At 35.3% G+C, this 18024-nt stretch overlaps 1 protein-coding gene across 18 annotated transcripts in view; it reads right to left on the reverse strand.

Moving 5' to 3' along the window:
- LOC127063254 (kazrin) overlaps nt 1–18024 on the reverse strand; it is a 38113-nt gene that overhangs the window by 13767 nt on the left and 6322 nt on the right. For 11 of the 18 annotated variants that reach the window (XR_007781303.1, XR_007781304.1, XM_050992764.1 and 8 more), the window contains 12 exons: nt 6911–7001; nt 6252–6696; nt 5756–6133; nt 5173–5564; nt 4786–4992; nt 4201–4573; nt 2801–2890; nt 1683–1899; nt 1303–1570; nt 800–1147; nt 534–657; nt 232–376 (listed from right to left, as the gene is read on the reverse strand). Coding sequence is in view for 16 of the 18 variants with exons in the window: in XM_050992764.1 (XP_050848721.1) it covers nt 232–376; nt 534–657; nt 800–1147; nt 1303–1570; nt 1683–1899; nt 2801–2890; nt 4201–4573; nt 4786–4992; nt 5173–5564; nt 5756–6133; nt 6252–6681 (2972 nt within the window). In the remaining 2 variants the exon portion in view is untranslated. The remainder of the gene's footprint in view (nt 1–231; nt 377–533; nt 658–799; nt 1148–1302; nt 1571–1682; nt 1900–2800; nt 2891–4200; nt 4574–4785; nt 4993–5172; nt 5565–5755; nt 6134–6251; nt 6697–6910; nt 7002–18024) is intronic. The other 7 variants (XM_050992765.1, XM_050992769.1, XM_050992763.1 and 4 more) reach the window with 7 other exon arrangements.

Genomic DNA, 18024 nt, shown 5'->3' on the forward strand with positions numbered 1-18024 from the left:
AAGAAAAAATGACTCGAGTGAATGAATATATCCCACAACAACAGCAAGGTACATTCTCCTTCCTCGGAAAGATTACAAAAAAAATAAAAAAAAAAATAAAAAAGAAGAAGCAACTGTTCTCATATACTTCCGAGATTAATAATCATTTTTTCAACGATTAATTAATTAATTTATATTGATTAATGAGCGTTGTCCATATTTGTGGTCTCCGGTTGACAGTAGACAGAGTACCTTGCTGGTAAAACGAGGGCTTCGAGTTCGGCTGTTAGATGTCGCCTGATCATGTGCTTCGCTGGTGGTATACCCAAAGCGGTAGCCATTGTATCGCCAGTGAAGGATGGCTCCAATACAACGAGCGCACCGTGTACCCCTGAATCTAGAATTTAATTAATTGGATCATATGTTTAAAAGGATTATGACGACTTGACGAATTAAAAGAAAGAAGATCGATCTTTATATTATAGAATTTATAACACATAAATTATGGAAATCGAAATCATCGGATCGTCGTAATGGATTAATCGATTACGTACCTTTTAAATTTTCTGCGTATTCGGTCAAATCGATGTTTCTTGCCCATCTTATAAACCTTTGATTAGTCCATACCAAAGGATCCGTGTCAACTTGTTCACATTGATGTCTTCTTACGGCGAGTGCCTGAAAGTTTGTGTTAAACAAAAAAAGAAAAAAAAAGTAAAAAGATAAAAAAAAAATGATCATTATACGAAAAATGATCGATCACGTAAACATGAAAGAAACAATAATTTTCATAGTGTTCGTCAGTCGAATATATATTTACCTGACGATCGTAATTCAACATTCGTAATAAATGTATCCCGTGTACTATACTAGCTTGATGAAACTTCCTCGATACGCCAAGTAATTTTTCCAATTCTTTTTTATTCAAATGATCGAGCATACGTGCGTCGACCATATTGGTAGCAAAGCTTTCCGAGTATTGTGCTAGTCCAAGATCAGGTAACCACTCGGAACTAACCCAAGTATGACCGAGCTGAGCTATGCAAGGATATCTAACCAGATTAGGATGTCGATGTTCTTCGATAGCTAACCGCAACTTTTTTCTATGAAGAGGATGAGTCACCCCTAAACCAGCTTCCAACTCAGCATCGCTCAGTTCAAGGAGTACCTGAGGAATATGATATGATAGACATATAATACATAAATAAATTTTATATGACATAATAATAAGATGTATTATTAGAATATATATGTATATATGTGTGTATGTATGTATGTACATACGTATGTACATACGTATGTATATATCGGAGCTAATATTACCTTGCCGGATTTGATATTTTCTGCACATCTTGGACCATATTGTGGCATACCAAGAGCTACTTCGAGCCATGCTAAAACGGTCGGTGCTCTCCATCGTTCCATTGGCACCGATGCTGCTTCTCTCAACAAACGAAGCTTCTCGGCATAACCTTCCTCGGTAAGAGGCGACCATGATCTATAAGGATCGAATCCCTCTGAAGATTCATTAGCACCACTTCCGCTGCTGGAAGTGTTAGCACTCTTTCGATTTCGTGACCGTGCGAAAACCCTTCGAAAAATATAATCATATAAAATACGTAATATGTTATATATATATATATATATATATATATATATATATATATAGATGTATATTACCCAGTTATACAGAGAGATTTTACCTTGATATAGAACCCCATGTACCACCTCGAGTGGCGGAAGAGCGTGAATGTGTTGTAGGTGCTGCTACAGTTGGTGCTTGTTTGTTTCTTCTTGGTTCAGGTTCTAAAGGACTCGACAATTGTTCCACTGATCGTGATAACGAAGTGTTGTCTGTAGATCTTGAAAATGCATTCAATGGTGACAGCGTGGGACTACAATCCTTTGGTGTCGTCGCTGCTGAAAGACAAATTCAATTGTAATAGAATTGTACGTATATATACGTATATACATACATATATACGTATTATATATCTATGTATATATATATATATATATAAATTCGAGAAGATGTGTGTCGTGTATATATGTGTTAATCTAATTTTTTTAGTGAACATGTTTATATTTTTCTCTCATTTTTTTTTTGTTTCTTTTTCTTTCTATTTTTTGCAACTTTTTTTTCTTTTTATTTCTTACGTCACTCTTTACTAGCAGCACACACACACACATATATATTCAAACGCATTTTGCAAACTCTTAGCCGACTGTTTCCACAAATTAGAGACTATCTGGAGTTCCGAAGCGATCAATTGATTTGTCGAGATCAAATTAAATAATTAGAATTCGTGCAGTAGGTAGGTAGGTAGTTAAATAGAGAGGTAGGTAGGTAGGTAGGTAGGTAGGTAGGTAAATAGATAGGTATATCCTCCTTCGTATAAAACCCTAATTTATTTTATATAAGCAATAGATTTATTGATTGATAGATAATTTATGAATTATCGTCGAAAGGAGTATAAGCATGCGCATGCATCGGTCTAAAAAATTATTATCAAGGGTTTCCTGGGATCTCCTTTAAAACTAATAACGATTTGGACAATGGACACGATGATGATCTTTAACATCACGAACTTCTCCTTTCTGTAGTTAGTATTACAAAAATATATATATATGTATGTGTATATATATATATATATATATATATATATGTATACATACAATATATATAAGATATAAAGGAGCTGATGAGGAAAAAATCAGATTACTGCTGATGGAAATATGAAGAGATGATTCCTGATAATCTCGCAGAATTACGAGGATGTTGAAAATAAACGACGAGTACCGATTATACTTTTCCACTTACACTGATACATGTGGGGAGGTGCTACGGAGGATACCACAGAGATGTTGTCCATGTCGGGACCGCTTCCTTCGATCGTAATTGTCGGTGTTCCTGCGCGTAAATAATATAACGGACATAAATTTTTTTTACAATATACTTTAATATATGTATCAGACGAATTTCAACAATACTGTTGAATGTTGAGAGAGAGAGAGAGAGAAAGAGAGAGATAAAGAGAGAGAAAGAGAAAAAGAAAGAAAAAAGAGAGAAAGAGGTATAATAGTTTTTCTGAAGTCATATTTTTGAATAGAAAAATAATTCTTTTTTTATCTCCGTTAATGAATATGAAAGAATAATATATATATATATATGTTGTACAAACGAATTATTGAAGTATATGAAATAATTCATGGTATAATAATACGCGAATAAATATGACAGAAAATTTTGAGAAAACAAAGCGTACATCCACCCCCCACATCCGTCGAGTCTTTTCGTTTTCTATAAATGCAATTATAATGAATGTTGTAGTTCTTCTCATCGATTTTATCATCGTTCAGGTAAAAGTATTGGTACGAATACTGGTAGGAACGTCAATATTCTCAATACGGCTTTCTAATACCAACCAAATAGATAATAGGTCAGTGAAATCTTAGAAGAGCTTAGCAAATCCTTACGAAGAGGATACGTTTAGATAGAGACAGAAAGAGAGAGAGAGAGAGAGAGAGAGAGAGAGAGAGAGAGAGAAAGGAAAAGAAAGAGAAATAAAAACGTTTTAAGTACGAATGAATGGATAAAAATGGTATAGGATAATAAATAGGAAACGACGTTGTTTAGTTAGTAGAGATAATTCATAAAAGATTTTACAACGACCAGTGGAAACGACTTAGATAATCCTGCCCTTTAACGAGCGGCTCTCACCAAACGGTTATTATTAACCGGATGAGTTACGATTCTGAACGAAGTGACGTGGGCTGAAAAAAGAGAGATGATGACTTATACGAGAGGAAGCTAGACGCTAAAACACAATCGACCGTATGATCTCGCTAACAGAGAAAGAGAGAGAGAGAGAGAGAAAAAAAAAGAGAGAGAAAGAGAGAGAGAATAACAGAGAGAACATCGACGTGGTATATTTGATAATAACGACGAGGATGACAATATATTCATATTCGTTGAAAATCTATCGATGGGATTAGGTAATATGCGTTTAAAAAAAAAGTGCGTATGTGCGCAACTTCGTTTATGCTTATGTTTCTTTCTTTTTTCATGTTATTTTACTTTATTTAATTTTTTTATTTCTCTTCTATCTAATCTTGTATATGTAGGTATATAGTGTGCGAGATATGTATATGTATTTATTTACGTGCATAGATAATAGATTAATAATCGATGACATGATAATTTTTTAACGTATGACTTACCGTCGGTCGTCGAGTCCGATAGATTTCCACCGATGCTCGTTGCACCACCACTTTCTCTATCGCTAGATCCACGAACACCACTATCGGCACTACAGCTACCACGATCTCCAGCTTGTCCACCCGAGGATATTGCACCTGTACCACCACCACTCATATTACTGGCCATCCCCAACTCCGTTGTCCCTAAGGGTGGCTGAGAATTGATATGAGGGATGATACCACTAACACCACCGCCACTGTTACTTCCAGCACCTGGAGTTGCCACGCCATTTACGGTGCCACGTGGGAAGGACACCAAGGATTCCTGATCGCTCAAACAGGCACCTCCGCCGCCGCCACTGCCGCCTCCTCTTTCCATTAATTGACGTTGAAGCTGTAGATCGCATGCGAACGATAAAATAATTTTTATATTGTATAGATAATGTAAAGTTTATATATATATGTAAATATATTATATATGTTATATATTATAAATATACTATAAATTATATATATTATACATACTTTACTATATGTATATATATATTATAAATTCTTATATATGTATATAAAAGGTACGTTTATTACGACGTATATTCTTCTTACCTCCTTTATAGTAGCACGTGCATGCGATAGGGCAACTTCTTTGTCAGCCAGACTCGCGGCAAGGCTTAAGCTTCTATCCGCCTCGTCTCTCGCTGCTCTTAAAAGGCTCCAACGTTCCCTCTCTCGTTCTCTTTCACGTTCCTCCGAGGACATACCGCCTTCCTGTTGTTGAAAACGACCCAACGTAGCCTCGTTCTCTCGCATACGCTACGCAATCCAAATTGATTAAAACAAAAAAACCAAAAAAGCAAAAAAGAAAAAGAAACAACGAACGTACGAGCGAAAGACAAAAAAAAAGAAAAAGAAAAAAAACTAACAAAAGAAAGAATCCAAATAGGATGTTAAAACAATCAATGATCCAATCGAATCGACTAATCGATAGATCACCTGTTCGTAATTACGTATAAAATCACGTAGCTCTCGTTCCTTATCTTCAAGGGTACCGTACAAAGCTTTCATCTGATTGAGCAGATCGAACTTTTCGGCCTTCAATCGTTTACGATCGGCTTTCAGTGCATGCAAGGCTTCCTTCGCATGTTGCAATTCCATTTCGAGGGCGACAAAGCGTGCCTCCTCCTCCAATGCCGCATCCTCGGCTCCAACTTCGCCACGTGCCGCACCGGTAAGTAACAACCTCCTCAACCTCGCAACTTCAGCGACTAATCGTTCGTTCTCCAATCGTAGCCTTCTCGCGCTAGCTAATTCAACGGAACCTCCGCTACTTCCGCTACCATGTAGATTCGATAATCTTGCTCCGACTACGCTGTCGTCGCAAATCCCTTTGACGTGTTTAAAAAAAAAAGAAAAAAAAAGAGAGAGACAGAGAGAGGACAAAAAAGAAACGAATGAGGAGAAAATATTGGAAGGAAGATATTTTTTCATATTTGAAAAATAATGTACATGTATATATATATATATATATATGCGTGTAGGTATACCTGTACGGATTAACGATTAAAAAAATCTTTACCTAAAGAATTTGCCGGTGAGGCGGGTCTACTTCCTGGAGCTGGATCAGGTGGTTCATTGTCTTCCTCCGGTCGTACGTCGTTATCAACGATCTCTTTACGAACGTCGGTCTCCGGATCCGTCGTAACTCTACAAAATCTTCGCGATCTCAATGAGTCAGGATTAGTAGAAATTCGAAGCCTTTCGACGCCCGATAGATCGCTGCAACCACGATGTAGGAAGGATGTCCTGTTCGAAGAGCCCCTATCAGGACTGGCACTTCTAGATCGCGAATCTAAATTTCTTCCGGACTCGCCGAGCCGTGTTTTATCGCGATTTAACGCGTAGGACCTTCGGGTTTTCTCGCTTGGACTTCGACATGGCGAACTGTTTCGAGTTTCTGAGTAAACGTTCGAGTTTTCGTTAGTTTATCGTTAGCTGAGTAATTTCGATATTTAATTAGCACAATAACATATAAAACTACAAATAATAATAATATAAGATCGTTTTATACGAACCTACGGGACTACTCTTTCGATCTATGGGACTAGACCTGTCTTTCCTATCGATCGGACTATTTTTCTTATCTATCGGACTAACCGACTTATCACTGGCCGAACTTCTCTTCTCAACTGGACTGCTATTAGCACTGAGTCTTTTACCATCTTCCTGCGTGTGTGTTTGAGATTCGTTTCCCTCTTGACAGAGATTCGGATTGCCGATACCACTGGAAGCCGGGGATGATCCATTGTTGTTACTGTTTATTATACCACCGCTAGCCAGATTGCTGTTACTCGTAGCACCGTTATTGTTCAATGCCGCAGCCGACGATGACGATGTACTAGGAACAACATCACGTGATTCGCCACGTAAGATTACGTTTTCTCCTCTTCCACGTTGCAACTCCCCATCCAGTCGAGCACCCGTCCCTGCGTTCTCCTCCACCATGACGAAGAGTTTTGTCTGTATGTATATATATACCGGAGAATAAACGGATTTAGTGGGATCATCGATAGATAGAATCTTTTTAGACGTATCCTTTGTCTTCACAAAAAGAAAAAATAAAGAAAAAAAAAAGGAGAAAAAATCAATGGAAATAAAAAATAGAACAAATCTTTATTCAAACTTTAAGTAGAAGATTATAAAATATTAAATGTTATTGTATTTATGTCGATACCTGTGCATCTGCGAGGATGTCTTCGATTAAAGCCAAGGTGGGCTAGTTTGCAAGCTCATGTCGTTGAATTGTTCTTCGTTAGCTCTCAATACTGTAACAAATGATTTCTCTTATAGACGATTAACATTTAATTCTAAAATAAAAAAAAAGAGAGAGAAACGAAACGTTTTCTTAATCGGCTTAATTTTTATTAAATTTAATTAACTCAATTTTTTTTTCATTCACAACTAAAATGTCTCGATCAAAGATTATTAAAGAGACAATAAAAGCTGAGATCGTTTAAACGATAGCTAGAAGAACTTCACGTCGTGTTCAAAGCTTTGATATTCGAATGAGAAAAGAAAAAGAAAGAAAATTTAACGAGGTTTAACAACGAAACGATCGTTTTCGTTCGCACATTTTGTGGCCGTTACTTTTGTAAGACCTACTACTACACAACGTTTCACCCTACCGCCAGATATTGATTTAGTATTACGAGTGAGAAAGCGTTATTCCACGACGAAGAGAGAGAGAGAGAGAGAGAGAGAGAGAGAAAGAGAGGGAGAGTTCGTTCTCTTTGCTTTCAATTTCTCTTTCTCTCATTTTGATCGACCTACGTTCGATTTTTAATTCTTATTGAAATTCCTTTTTTCTCATTTTTCTTTTTTTTATCCACTAGCGAAATTGCACGGTACAATGATCTGTATATTACTACGTGATTAATTTAACAACATTTACACCAGTAGTACCAGAACAATCAATGTATTTACGCAATTATTTTGAAAAATCAAAAAAGAAGTATATAGGTATGTATATATATATATACATATAACTACTATATATTTTACTTGCTCGTTAAAAATTCTTTTCCAACGAAAATTGTTTTTCTTCGTACCCTTGTCTTTTTGTTCTTTTTCGAAAATTGTTGGTCGAATGAAACTACAATATTCATCCGTAACATAATATTCGGGCTTATTCTTCAAACATAATTAATATAAATGATACACAAACGCGCACACACACACACACGCATATTCTAGCCTCTTAACAACTTTTAAAATCCTTTTGGCATCCAGCTAACAAACACGCGTTTTCATATAACGTTAAGTAATAAAGTGACGTTTAAATGTCGTTTGAAAATTAACTTGATTAAATTCACTTTTGATAAGGGAATTGTGGGCGAAGTATGGGGGTGGGTTGGGGGTGAAAGTATACGTTCCTAGAGTTACTAAAAAAAAAAAATAGAAAAAGAAAGAAAAAATCTTCTCTCCCGCTCGAATAAGCTGAAATTAAAAACGTTACGATCTCTAGAGAACTGTTCGAGTTGGGATGTACATGGTATAGTTAAAAGAGAGTGGATGTTTCAACATTTTTTTCTTCTTTTTTTTTCGCATCGCGTTTCATTAACGCGGCATTGCGTTTGACCCTATACGACGCGACGTACGTACCTACGTACATCATCCTAGTTTGTATATATACGTGAAATTGTACGAGAGAAATCTCCTCGCATGAAATATTTTTTTTCCCTCATTTTGAATGCTATTCGAACGAAATCAAATTGATAATTTCTCCGATAAGGTTTATAATTGATCATATATAGATTATACGTAGACGTAAATATTGGCTAAATAATACTATAAATAATATGTTAGATATATATATTATGTATAATGTTATTATTATATATTAAATATAATATTTGATATATTTATATAATATTACATATAAATATTATACATAACACTTTCTACATTTATAGACTATTATGTATAATATTTTATAAAATATTTATAAAGTATACTTTACAATGAATATTGAGAGATAGAACAATCTTTCTTGAAGATAACACGTATCGAAATAGTAACGACAAAGAAACAAGAAGAAAATGAAAGGAAGAAGAAAAAGAAAGAAGAAAATAAAAGAAAACAAAACAAAATAAAAGAAAAATAGTTTCTTTTATTGCTGTATTTAAACGAAGTAAGTACGTGTACGTGCGTTACATACATAACTATGTACGTAAGTCCTCACGTACATACGTAAGTGCTTCGAAATAGTTCGGGGAGTTTCGTGTTTCGTTTACGACAAAGGACGATGTGAGAAAGGGTTATTACAAGGAGTCTAACGAGTCTGCGATCGTTCAGGTCGATATGGAAGTTGATATAATAATATCGCTAAAAGGGTAGGTACTTCATCTTTTCCGTTAATTTTAAATAATTACTATATACGTCAAATCGTTATAATATCAATAATTAAGAAATCTAACGAATACATTGTACGATTCAAAAATAATGCGATTATAGAAACGAAATTATGTTATATCGCACACGCTCGTTAAATAAATTTTATGATACGATAAATCAGAGTTCCTTCGTTGAATCGTTCTAATCACGCGAATAAATGTTGCTTTTCATTGCAATCGAAATTATAGTTGATTTGGCGGGCAATCAGAAATCCCTTCGTATCTACACACACACACACACACAATATATATTTCTCTCTTTTCTACCTTCATCCCTTTTCCTTCTCGTAGAAACGCTTAACTGCGCGCACCCTCGGGATGATCGCAAGCTCATTTCGGCTGCTATCCAATAAGTAAAGGATTCGAGTGTCGAAGGTTACATCAAAGGAATATAACACTGTTCAACATCGGATAAAAATCGAACTCGAATTTTTTCGAATCGAATCGTGATTTTTTTTAAAGAAAAAAAAAAGAGAATTCTAAAATATTATATAAAAATTTTTATATTTTTTTTTGGAAAAATATCATCATCTATCAGAGCTCGATCTCATTGCCTAGATCCTCGAGGATACGTTGAACTCGAATAAAAGATTACGAAAGCGATACTCTAATTATTATAATGATTTCTGTATTCGTCGTCACAATCGAATCATCTTTGTCGCTCCGATGATGTGACGTCGTCTCTGCCTATACGCAAGTTTCGCAACTTCAACTTTAATTGGATGACATCCCTTCGGGAGATGGAGTTCCACATTTCAGTCGGCATCTCTGTTCAAACGTGATACGTGACGCGGATAGAACGTTAATTTCTTTGCGTCGAACGAATTAGAAAAGATATCCAATTAAAAAATTCCACGGTTATACTCGTTTCTTCTTTTTATTCTCTCTCTCTCTCTCTCTCTTTTCTCAGTCCTTTCTCTCTCTCTCTCTCTCTCTCTCTTCAAACGAGAGATGAAACACTTGCATTAAAGTTTTTCCACGATGATGCTTCTCGTAATAAAAAAAAGGAAAAAAATGAAATAAAATAAAAACAAAACGAGAAAGATAAAAGAATAAAGGATAAAAAAAAGGAAAAAGCACAAAAGACAGAAAGAAGAGGAGAGAGAGAGAGAGAGAGAGAGAGAGAGAGAGAGAGCGAAATAGTCACGTTATTTTATGCCGCATACAATATATGTATGTATGTGTACGTATCCTTTCGGGCCCGTGCACGAGGCGAAACTTTTCACGTATTTTAAAGTCCACATCTCCCTCGCTGTGCTTTTATGCAAAGTATCAAGCTACTTCACGTAGGGGGCGTAAGCCCTATTGAAAATGGGCGTCCGCCTCTTCGTACTTCTACATTGACGTTACCCACCACATGTTTGTAGTCATTATCTTTCAAATTGCTTGTCTCTAATCGCGAGGGTAACCGCGTTTGGCCGTTGCCTTTACAAAATGGAATTCCTTTCCGATTCAACACCGATAGGAGGTCGCCGATTGTTTAATCATCGCAATCCATGTTGTTTCCGGAATATTTGACATTTGTTCGTCTCCTCTTCTGCTTCTGTAACTTTTTCGAAACGTGATCTCGTTGCAATATATTTTCTTCCTTTCTGTTTTCCTTTTGTTTATTTTTTATTCTTTTTTTTTTACGAAGATGAGAATAGAAATATCGACTAGTACAGTGGTACAAAATGGTATTTCCCATTATTCAAAGTCCGTCGACGTAGCATCATATTTTAGGTTGGTTGAACGCCGACGTAGAAGAGAATCGCTTGGATGGCACCGAGTTGCTTGGAGGGCAGATAGACGAACGTGCGTTCGGTACGTCTACGTAAGTGCAGCGAACGTTCTACTACTACTACTACATTACTATTTACTACGAGGGAGCGAATCCGAGAAATGAAATGGAACGGTAGTCGAGAAAGAAAGAAAGAAAGAAAGAGAAAAAGAAAGGGGGAGAAAAGAAAAGAGAAAAAAGCAGAGAGGGGGGGGGAAACAGAAAAAAGAAAAACAAAAAAGAAAAAGAAAAAAGAAAAAGAAAAAAGGTGAACGAAGACAGTGAAGAGAGAGTAGTATGCCGCGTGGATGGTTCGGTTCAGTTTGGATTGTGGGTAGGCGTTCCGGCATGGGTTCGGGCCCTTTTTTCTTCTCCGCACTACCACAACCGGCACCATCAGCCTCTCACCAACTTAACTTCGTGCCAGGGATCTTCAACCTTTTTCGATTTTCATTGAAAATCCGTTCGGCTTTGGCGTTAGACTGGTACGTTGGTTAACGATGGATAGGGATTGCCTTTATCGTTGGTTTAACATTTTAGGGATGATAAAAGACAAAGAGAGAGGGAAGATAGAGGAAATATATATAAAATAGGGGAAGTCATCGTTCGAAAAGCACGTAGCCTTCTATGTGTGGATGAATGAGAAGGACGAAGGACTATTTTAGCAAAGGCATTAGAGAACGAGAGAGAAAGAGAGAGGGGTAGATAGGTAGGTAGGTAGGTTGGTTGGTTGGTTGGTTGGTTGACAATCCCTGTCGTTGGGTGAGCAAGAGGGATGGGAGTGGGAGGGAGCGCTCGTGGATCAATACCACCACGGTGGGATGCAGGGCAAGCAGGAGCATGCCCCGGTGGCACGCGCATACGCCGTTTGTTCAAAGCGCAAACGAGACGGAGCGAGAGAAAGAGAGAAAGAGAAAGAGAATATGAGAAAGAGAGAGAGAGAGAGAGAGAGGTATGGTAGGTAGTGAGATCGACGGCGAGGCAAGAAAGGCAGCATCTATGTAGAAAAAGGGGACAAGAGAGAAACTAGGGAGGCATGAAAGAGCAAGTTAGGAATGGCCTATAGGATGACAGGGTGAGGGTCGTACGTCTGGGAAACCTGTGGCTCCATGCGACCATTATCGCGATGCTTTTTTCCTTCCTTCTTAACCCCCACCTCAAAACCACCCTATTCCACCCCACCCATCCCCTTATCCTTTTTCTTCTTCTTCTTCTTCTTCTTCTTCTTCTACTTCTTCTACTTCTCCACTTTCTAGTTTCTTTCACCAGCATCACCACAACTACCACCACTTCACCAGCAGCATTATCATCTCTCTTCGTGGCCCAGCTCTTTCCTTTCTCTTTTATCTTTTCCTCTTCCTCTTCCTCTTCCTCTCTTATTCTTACTTCCTTCCTTCCTTCATTCTTTTACTTTACGTCATACTACTACCCGACATAGGACATTATCGTGACTCAGATTTTGTTAGCCCAGAATATGGCAGAATTTTCTATCTAGCTCGAAGTGATGTTCCTGCATCTTTACGATAAAATGTTCTTCCACCTAAGACGCTATTACCGAAGACGAGTTTGCTTGCATCGAGAAAGAGAGAGAGAGAGAGAGAATAATAACATAACTTCGGTGTTCTATCACGAACGTCAAGAAGACTTAACCGGCAAAATATATGATAGAATGACAATGACGTAAATTCCTGTAGAAATCTAACGTTATCAAAACCTATCTTTATCCAGATAATATCATTTCGATCTTTTCGCGATAAGTTACCAAATGGAAAGTATCCAATTCCAGTCGGAAATCGTTCAAGATAATAACGTTACTGTATTCTCTTTGTCTTTTTGAGTACTAGTTGGGTGCATGCAACGAACCCTTAATTCGTTCACTATACATATATATATATATATATATATATATATATATGTATATATATGTATATATATCTATATACATATGTTCGTACGTGTGAGCGTTACACGTGTCCAAAACTTCAAACAACGACGGAGTAAGTGCAAGAGGGGAGGACACCTTTTGGCAGGGTATAGGGAACAACGTTGTTATATGTATAGATCGGTCGTACATACATACATACATACATATGATCATAGAATAGTGGGTGGGGTGATGGTAACATGTGGTTGTAGAGATGAACGTAGTGCTGACGTAGTAATAGTGCGAGAAAGAGATGGAGGGAGAGAAAGAGAAAGAGAGAGAAAGAGAGAGAGAGAGAGAGATATAGAAAGAGAGAAAGAGAAAGAGAGAGACAGAGAGAGAGAGACGAGGGCATATGAGAGGACGACTGGACGAAGGGGGTACCCAAGTTCGCGTGTTATAAATGGGACGCAATCTTTAGTACCATCTATTAGTTTCAGGGGCGAAATTGTATATGTGTATGTGTTCTACACACACACACACACACACACATATATATAAATATAGATGGGAGTACATATACGATTGCATTTACCTATACGGTCCAGCATACATATATGACGGCTTTGTAATCGTACTTTACGCGACACAGCGTAAAACGAAATGACGAGTTAGTGAACTGCTCGTCTACGCGTATAACCGTGAAACTTGTTTTTGCAGTAAGAAAGAAAGAGAGAAAGAGAGAGAGAGAGAGAGAGAGAGAGAGAGAGAGAGAGTTATATACGGTCAATTTAATTTAATTGGTTTTTTCTGCTCTTTTTTGTCCTGTTTTTTCTTTTTTTTTTTTTTTTTTTTTAATAATATATTATAACAAACGTATTTATGCGTATATAAAGAGATTTATATATTTTTGTTTTTGACGTACATTTAATTAAAAAATAGTAATAATAATAATAATAATAATAATAATAATAATAATAATAATAATAATAATAATAATAAGTAAATAGATGAAAAATAATTTTGGAATTAGCGAAATGTAATACTATAACCATAGACGTTCTATTTCTTTTTCTTTCTTTTCTTTTTTTTTCTTTTTTACGAATTCGTTTAAATTTAATACTCGGTTAAAAGGTTTTATATTTTTGTAGATGATTATCGACGCTCGAATCATTTGGAATGAATGTAGAAAAGAAGAGGAAAAAGGGGTAGAAAGAAAGAAAAAGTTGGTTACTTTTGCCTCGATATCTTCTATCCATTATCTGTGCGATATCGGCAAGAGAAAGAAAAAGAAAAAGTAAAAAGAAAGAAATATTGGCTTAGTAAGGGAAATTGCTTGAAACTGGATGCCATTAGAGAAAGCAAGAAGTTAAACTTTTTTCTCCACGATAAAGTGTTAATATCCGAAAAGGAGTATGTATATACGTAAATACATACATACATACATACATACATGCATTTATATTATATGTATCTACTTATGTATGTAGATATGTAAATACGTATGTAGTTATGCATCTAACTAAGAGCGTAAAAAGTCGTTACGAAAATAAATTTACTCCTATCTCTGGTTTTCCCAACGTTAAGCCATTAAAAGTCGACGAAAGTTGGTATTATAAAAAAAAAAAAAAATGAAAAAGAGAGAGATAGAGAGAGAGAGAGAGAGAGAGAGAGAGAGAGAGAGAGAGAGAGAAGAGAAAATACTATAAAATATTTGTCTAAACGAGCGAGAAAATAGTTCCTTTTGATCGACGCAAGAGAACTCTACTAGTAGGAGAATGTTCTTTTTATTAGTCTCCTGAATCGGTGCCAAAATAAATAGATATCAGCAACAGGCACTGTGGATCAATTGAGAATCTTCAAGATACACATCTTTCTCTGTCTTTCTCTTCAATAGCAACAGGAGACATAAGGAAACGTAATAACTTGTCGATCCATCGATCGACATACTCGTTAAAATACTTCGTGTCACTTTTTAAATATTTCTATGCGACGACGTCACGAAATATTTCTTTTTTTTTTTATTTTTTTTTATCTGATATATTCTAATCAATTTTAAAATTCATATTATTTCAGAGTATATATTTATAAGATCATAATTTAAGAAAATATATTTATACCGACAAGAGAGATCTGTTTTTTTCTTTTATACTTTTATTCTTTTTCTTTTCTTTGTTTTTCCTTTCTTTTTTTTTAATAGAAAATATAGCAACGAACGTTGACGTAAATCTTCATTATATATATAATAAAGCGATAATGGTCGAACATACAAACAAGAGTCAAGGGACACCATTGACAAAGCACACTGTATATTGCTCAAGCCCATGTATCAGAGAAGAAGATTCGTGTTGCCACGACAGGAAACATAGATTTTCCCCTTCCCCCCTGAGACTCTAAATTTGGATCGATGATTCATCCGAATGTGTTGACAAATCCTCAGTTACATTTCTTTCGTATCTACTACCGAGCGATATATATCCGCCATCGTAATTTCGTATTAATTTAATTTAATGTAATTCTTTTCTTTTTTCTCTAATATTTTTATAATTCGTCCCTTTCATTTCTCAATCGCGAAAATGTGGAAAAATTGTTAAACGACGACAACGACGACGACGAGATTTGAAATTTTTTATTAAAGTCGACAAAGTAATCTCGTAGTAATAATCTCATAGTAATTAATTATCAAATTAAATTTGTAGATACAGAAGAAAAGAATATCTATCGATCGAACTCAACGAACGATATATTTTCTCTTAATCAATCTAATTTAATTTTTTCTTTCTAATATTTTGTATACTCGTTCCTTTCGTTTTTCAATCGTATAAATGTAGAAGAAACATTTATTAAACGACGCGATATTCGTGTCGAATGAGATTTGAAAATTTTGATTAATATCGTTGAAACGTATCCTGTAGTGATCAATTATGAAATTAAATTTATAGATGAAAAAATAATAATAATAATGATAATTATTTCCTCGTTTGATAATGATCATCAAACGTCATATCGGATATCGATCGAACCGGATACGACGATGTATCGAAACGTCGAATATAATTTCACTGATACGTTTTCTGTTTCCTGATAAAACTTTGATTAGCACGATCAAATAAAAATTGTCTCGTTCTCTATTACGAGGAATTCAGTGATGCAAGCTTTGCAAGCTCCCATCTATTATTGTCGGCGGGAAGCGGTAGCGATGATCAGCATAAGTCGTTAGTCCGCATAAAGTGGTACATCAAAAGAAAGCTTTAGTGGTGTACGTTGTCTGTAAACATGCCTTTCGACCTGCCTTTTGTCATCCAATTCAACTTGGAATGGCCACTTGTGATCCGAGAAAAATATATGTCGCATTCCTTTGCTGATATCTCTGTCTCTCTCTCTTTCTTTCTCTTTCTCTATTTCTATTTATATCTCTGTCCTTTTCTCTCTCTAAAGACTCGTTGACAGTAATAAAGGATGAGAGAAGGAGTAGAAAGAAAACTACGTTACGATATCGATGATCGATTTCATGCTCGTGTTCTTTCTCCTGTCTGAGAAAAGAGAGAGAGAGAGAGAGAGAGAGGAAAAAATTGTGCAAATACATCGAAAGAAAAATTAGAAAGAATATATATTATTATTTGTATATTTTGGAAAAATACGCTAACGCATGGTGAAAAATTGTGAAAAATATATCGCAAGGAAGACTTTGAGAAATAAATTGTTACTTTCATATTTTTGAAAAGAAAAGAAAGGGGACGAAACGCTGTCAGATCGTGAAAAAGTTGGTGCAAATAGATGGAAAGAAAGATTTAAAGTGGAAGAAATATAATATATTATTTGCATATTTTTGAAAAGAACGGAAAATAAAAAAGAAATAGAACAATGTCGACAAGCCGTGAGGAAATCGTGCGAATAGATTGAAAAAGAAAGAAAATGTGATATATTATTTTAACGTATTTAAAAAATTTATCACGAAAAAAGAAAAAAAAAAAGAGAAAGGACAACAACGATAACACGTACCAAGACGTAGTTCATTATTAAAATACCATGGCCTCATACAAATTGCTGAAGATCGGTATTCAGATCACCATTTTCACGACGGAAGTAGTCGCCATTTTTATATATATATATATATATATATATATATATATATATATATATCTCGCTTTATTACGTATTCGAATCACGTTCAACGTGCGAAGCTCGCAAATAATAATTGAGAGATATGTACAAAGAGATTAACGAATCGCTTGATGCGAGATGCAATTAAACTTTCGATTAGAGAAATAATGATTGGAGCGGGATTTGATTTCTTTCGTTTTTTCTTTTTTTATTTTGTTTCTCTTTTTCTTCTTTTTCCTCTTTCAAATCGTATTATTGGCATTAAAATTTCAATGTACCCAAATTAATTCTATAATCGGTATCGAACGGACATCGTTCATTTCACATTCTACAAAGTGAACCGATTTAACATGTATAATTGATGAGGAGGCACCATGATGTTTCTAATCGTGATTAATAAAATCAAAGCTTATAAATCTTTAACGAATATAATACGATCGATCTGTATCGTTATGAATAAATCAGATAGACGGCCATTGAAGCCCTATTTGTTAGTTAACGATGCGCAAATTACATTTCTGCGGATTATCGTACCGTATATTACAATTCATTACAAATTGATAGAATTACATTCTCTTTCTATCAACCATAGCGATATATATTTGATGATGATGACGACGATGATCATGATGATGATAATCATGATGATGATAATAGAAACGTAGAGAATTTCAACAGGTGTCAAAAGCCATAGATCGTGCAAATTATTAGTGACAACGACGCGATCTATTCAAAAAAGTAAAAGGAAAAATAGGTGAGAAAAGAAATAAAAAAAAGAGAAGAAGAAGAAATAGAACAAATATTTATAAAAAAAAAAAGAAGAATAAAAAAATCAAAAATAAAGAAGGAAGGGAAAGGGAAAGAAGAAAAGAAAAGAAGAGAAGAGGAAGAAAGAAGAAAAGAAAGAAAGAAAGAAAGAATGAATGAATGAATGAATGAATAAAAGAAAGAAAAATTACTTTGGATCGGATCGCGAAGATTTCTTCTTTCACGCCTCAAGAAAGAAAACTTTTCTTCTCGAAGTATGGAAAGTTAGAACATAAGAAAAAAGAAAATTCCTCTAACGCGACGACAATGAAAGGAAGAAGTTATTACTTTCTTCTTGTCGATGGACGTCTCTTTGTATATATATATATATATATATATATATATATATATATATATATATA

Source organism: Vespula vulgaris, chromosome 4 (genome assembly GCF_905475345.1).
Source record: "Vespula vulgaris chromosome 4, iyVesVulg1.1, whole genome shotgun sequence".
Classification (NCBI taxonomy): domain Eukaryota; kingdom Metazoa; phylum Arthropoda; class Insecta; order Hymenoptera; family Vespidae; genus Vespula; species Vespula vulgaris.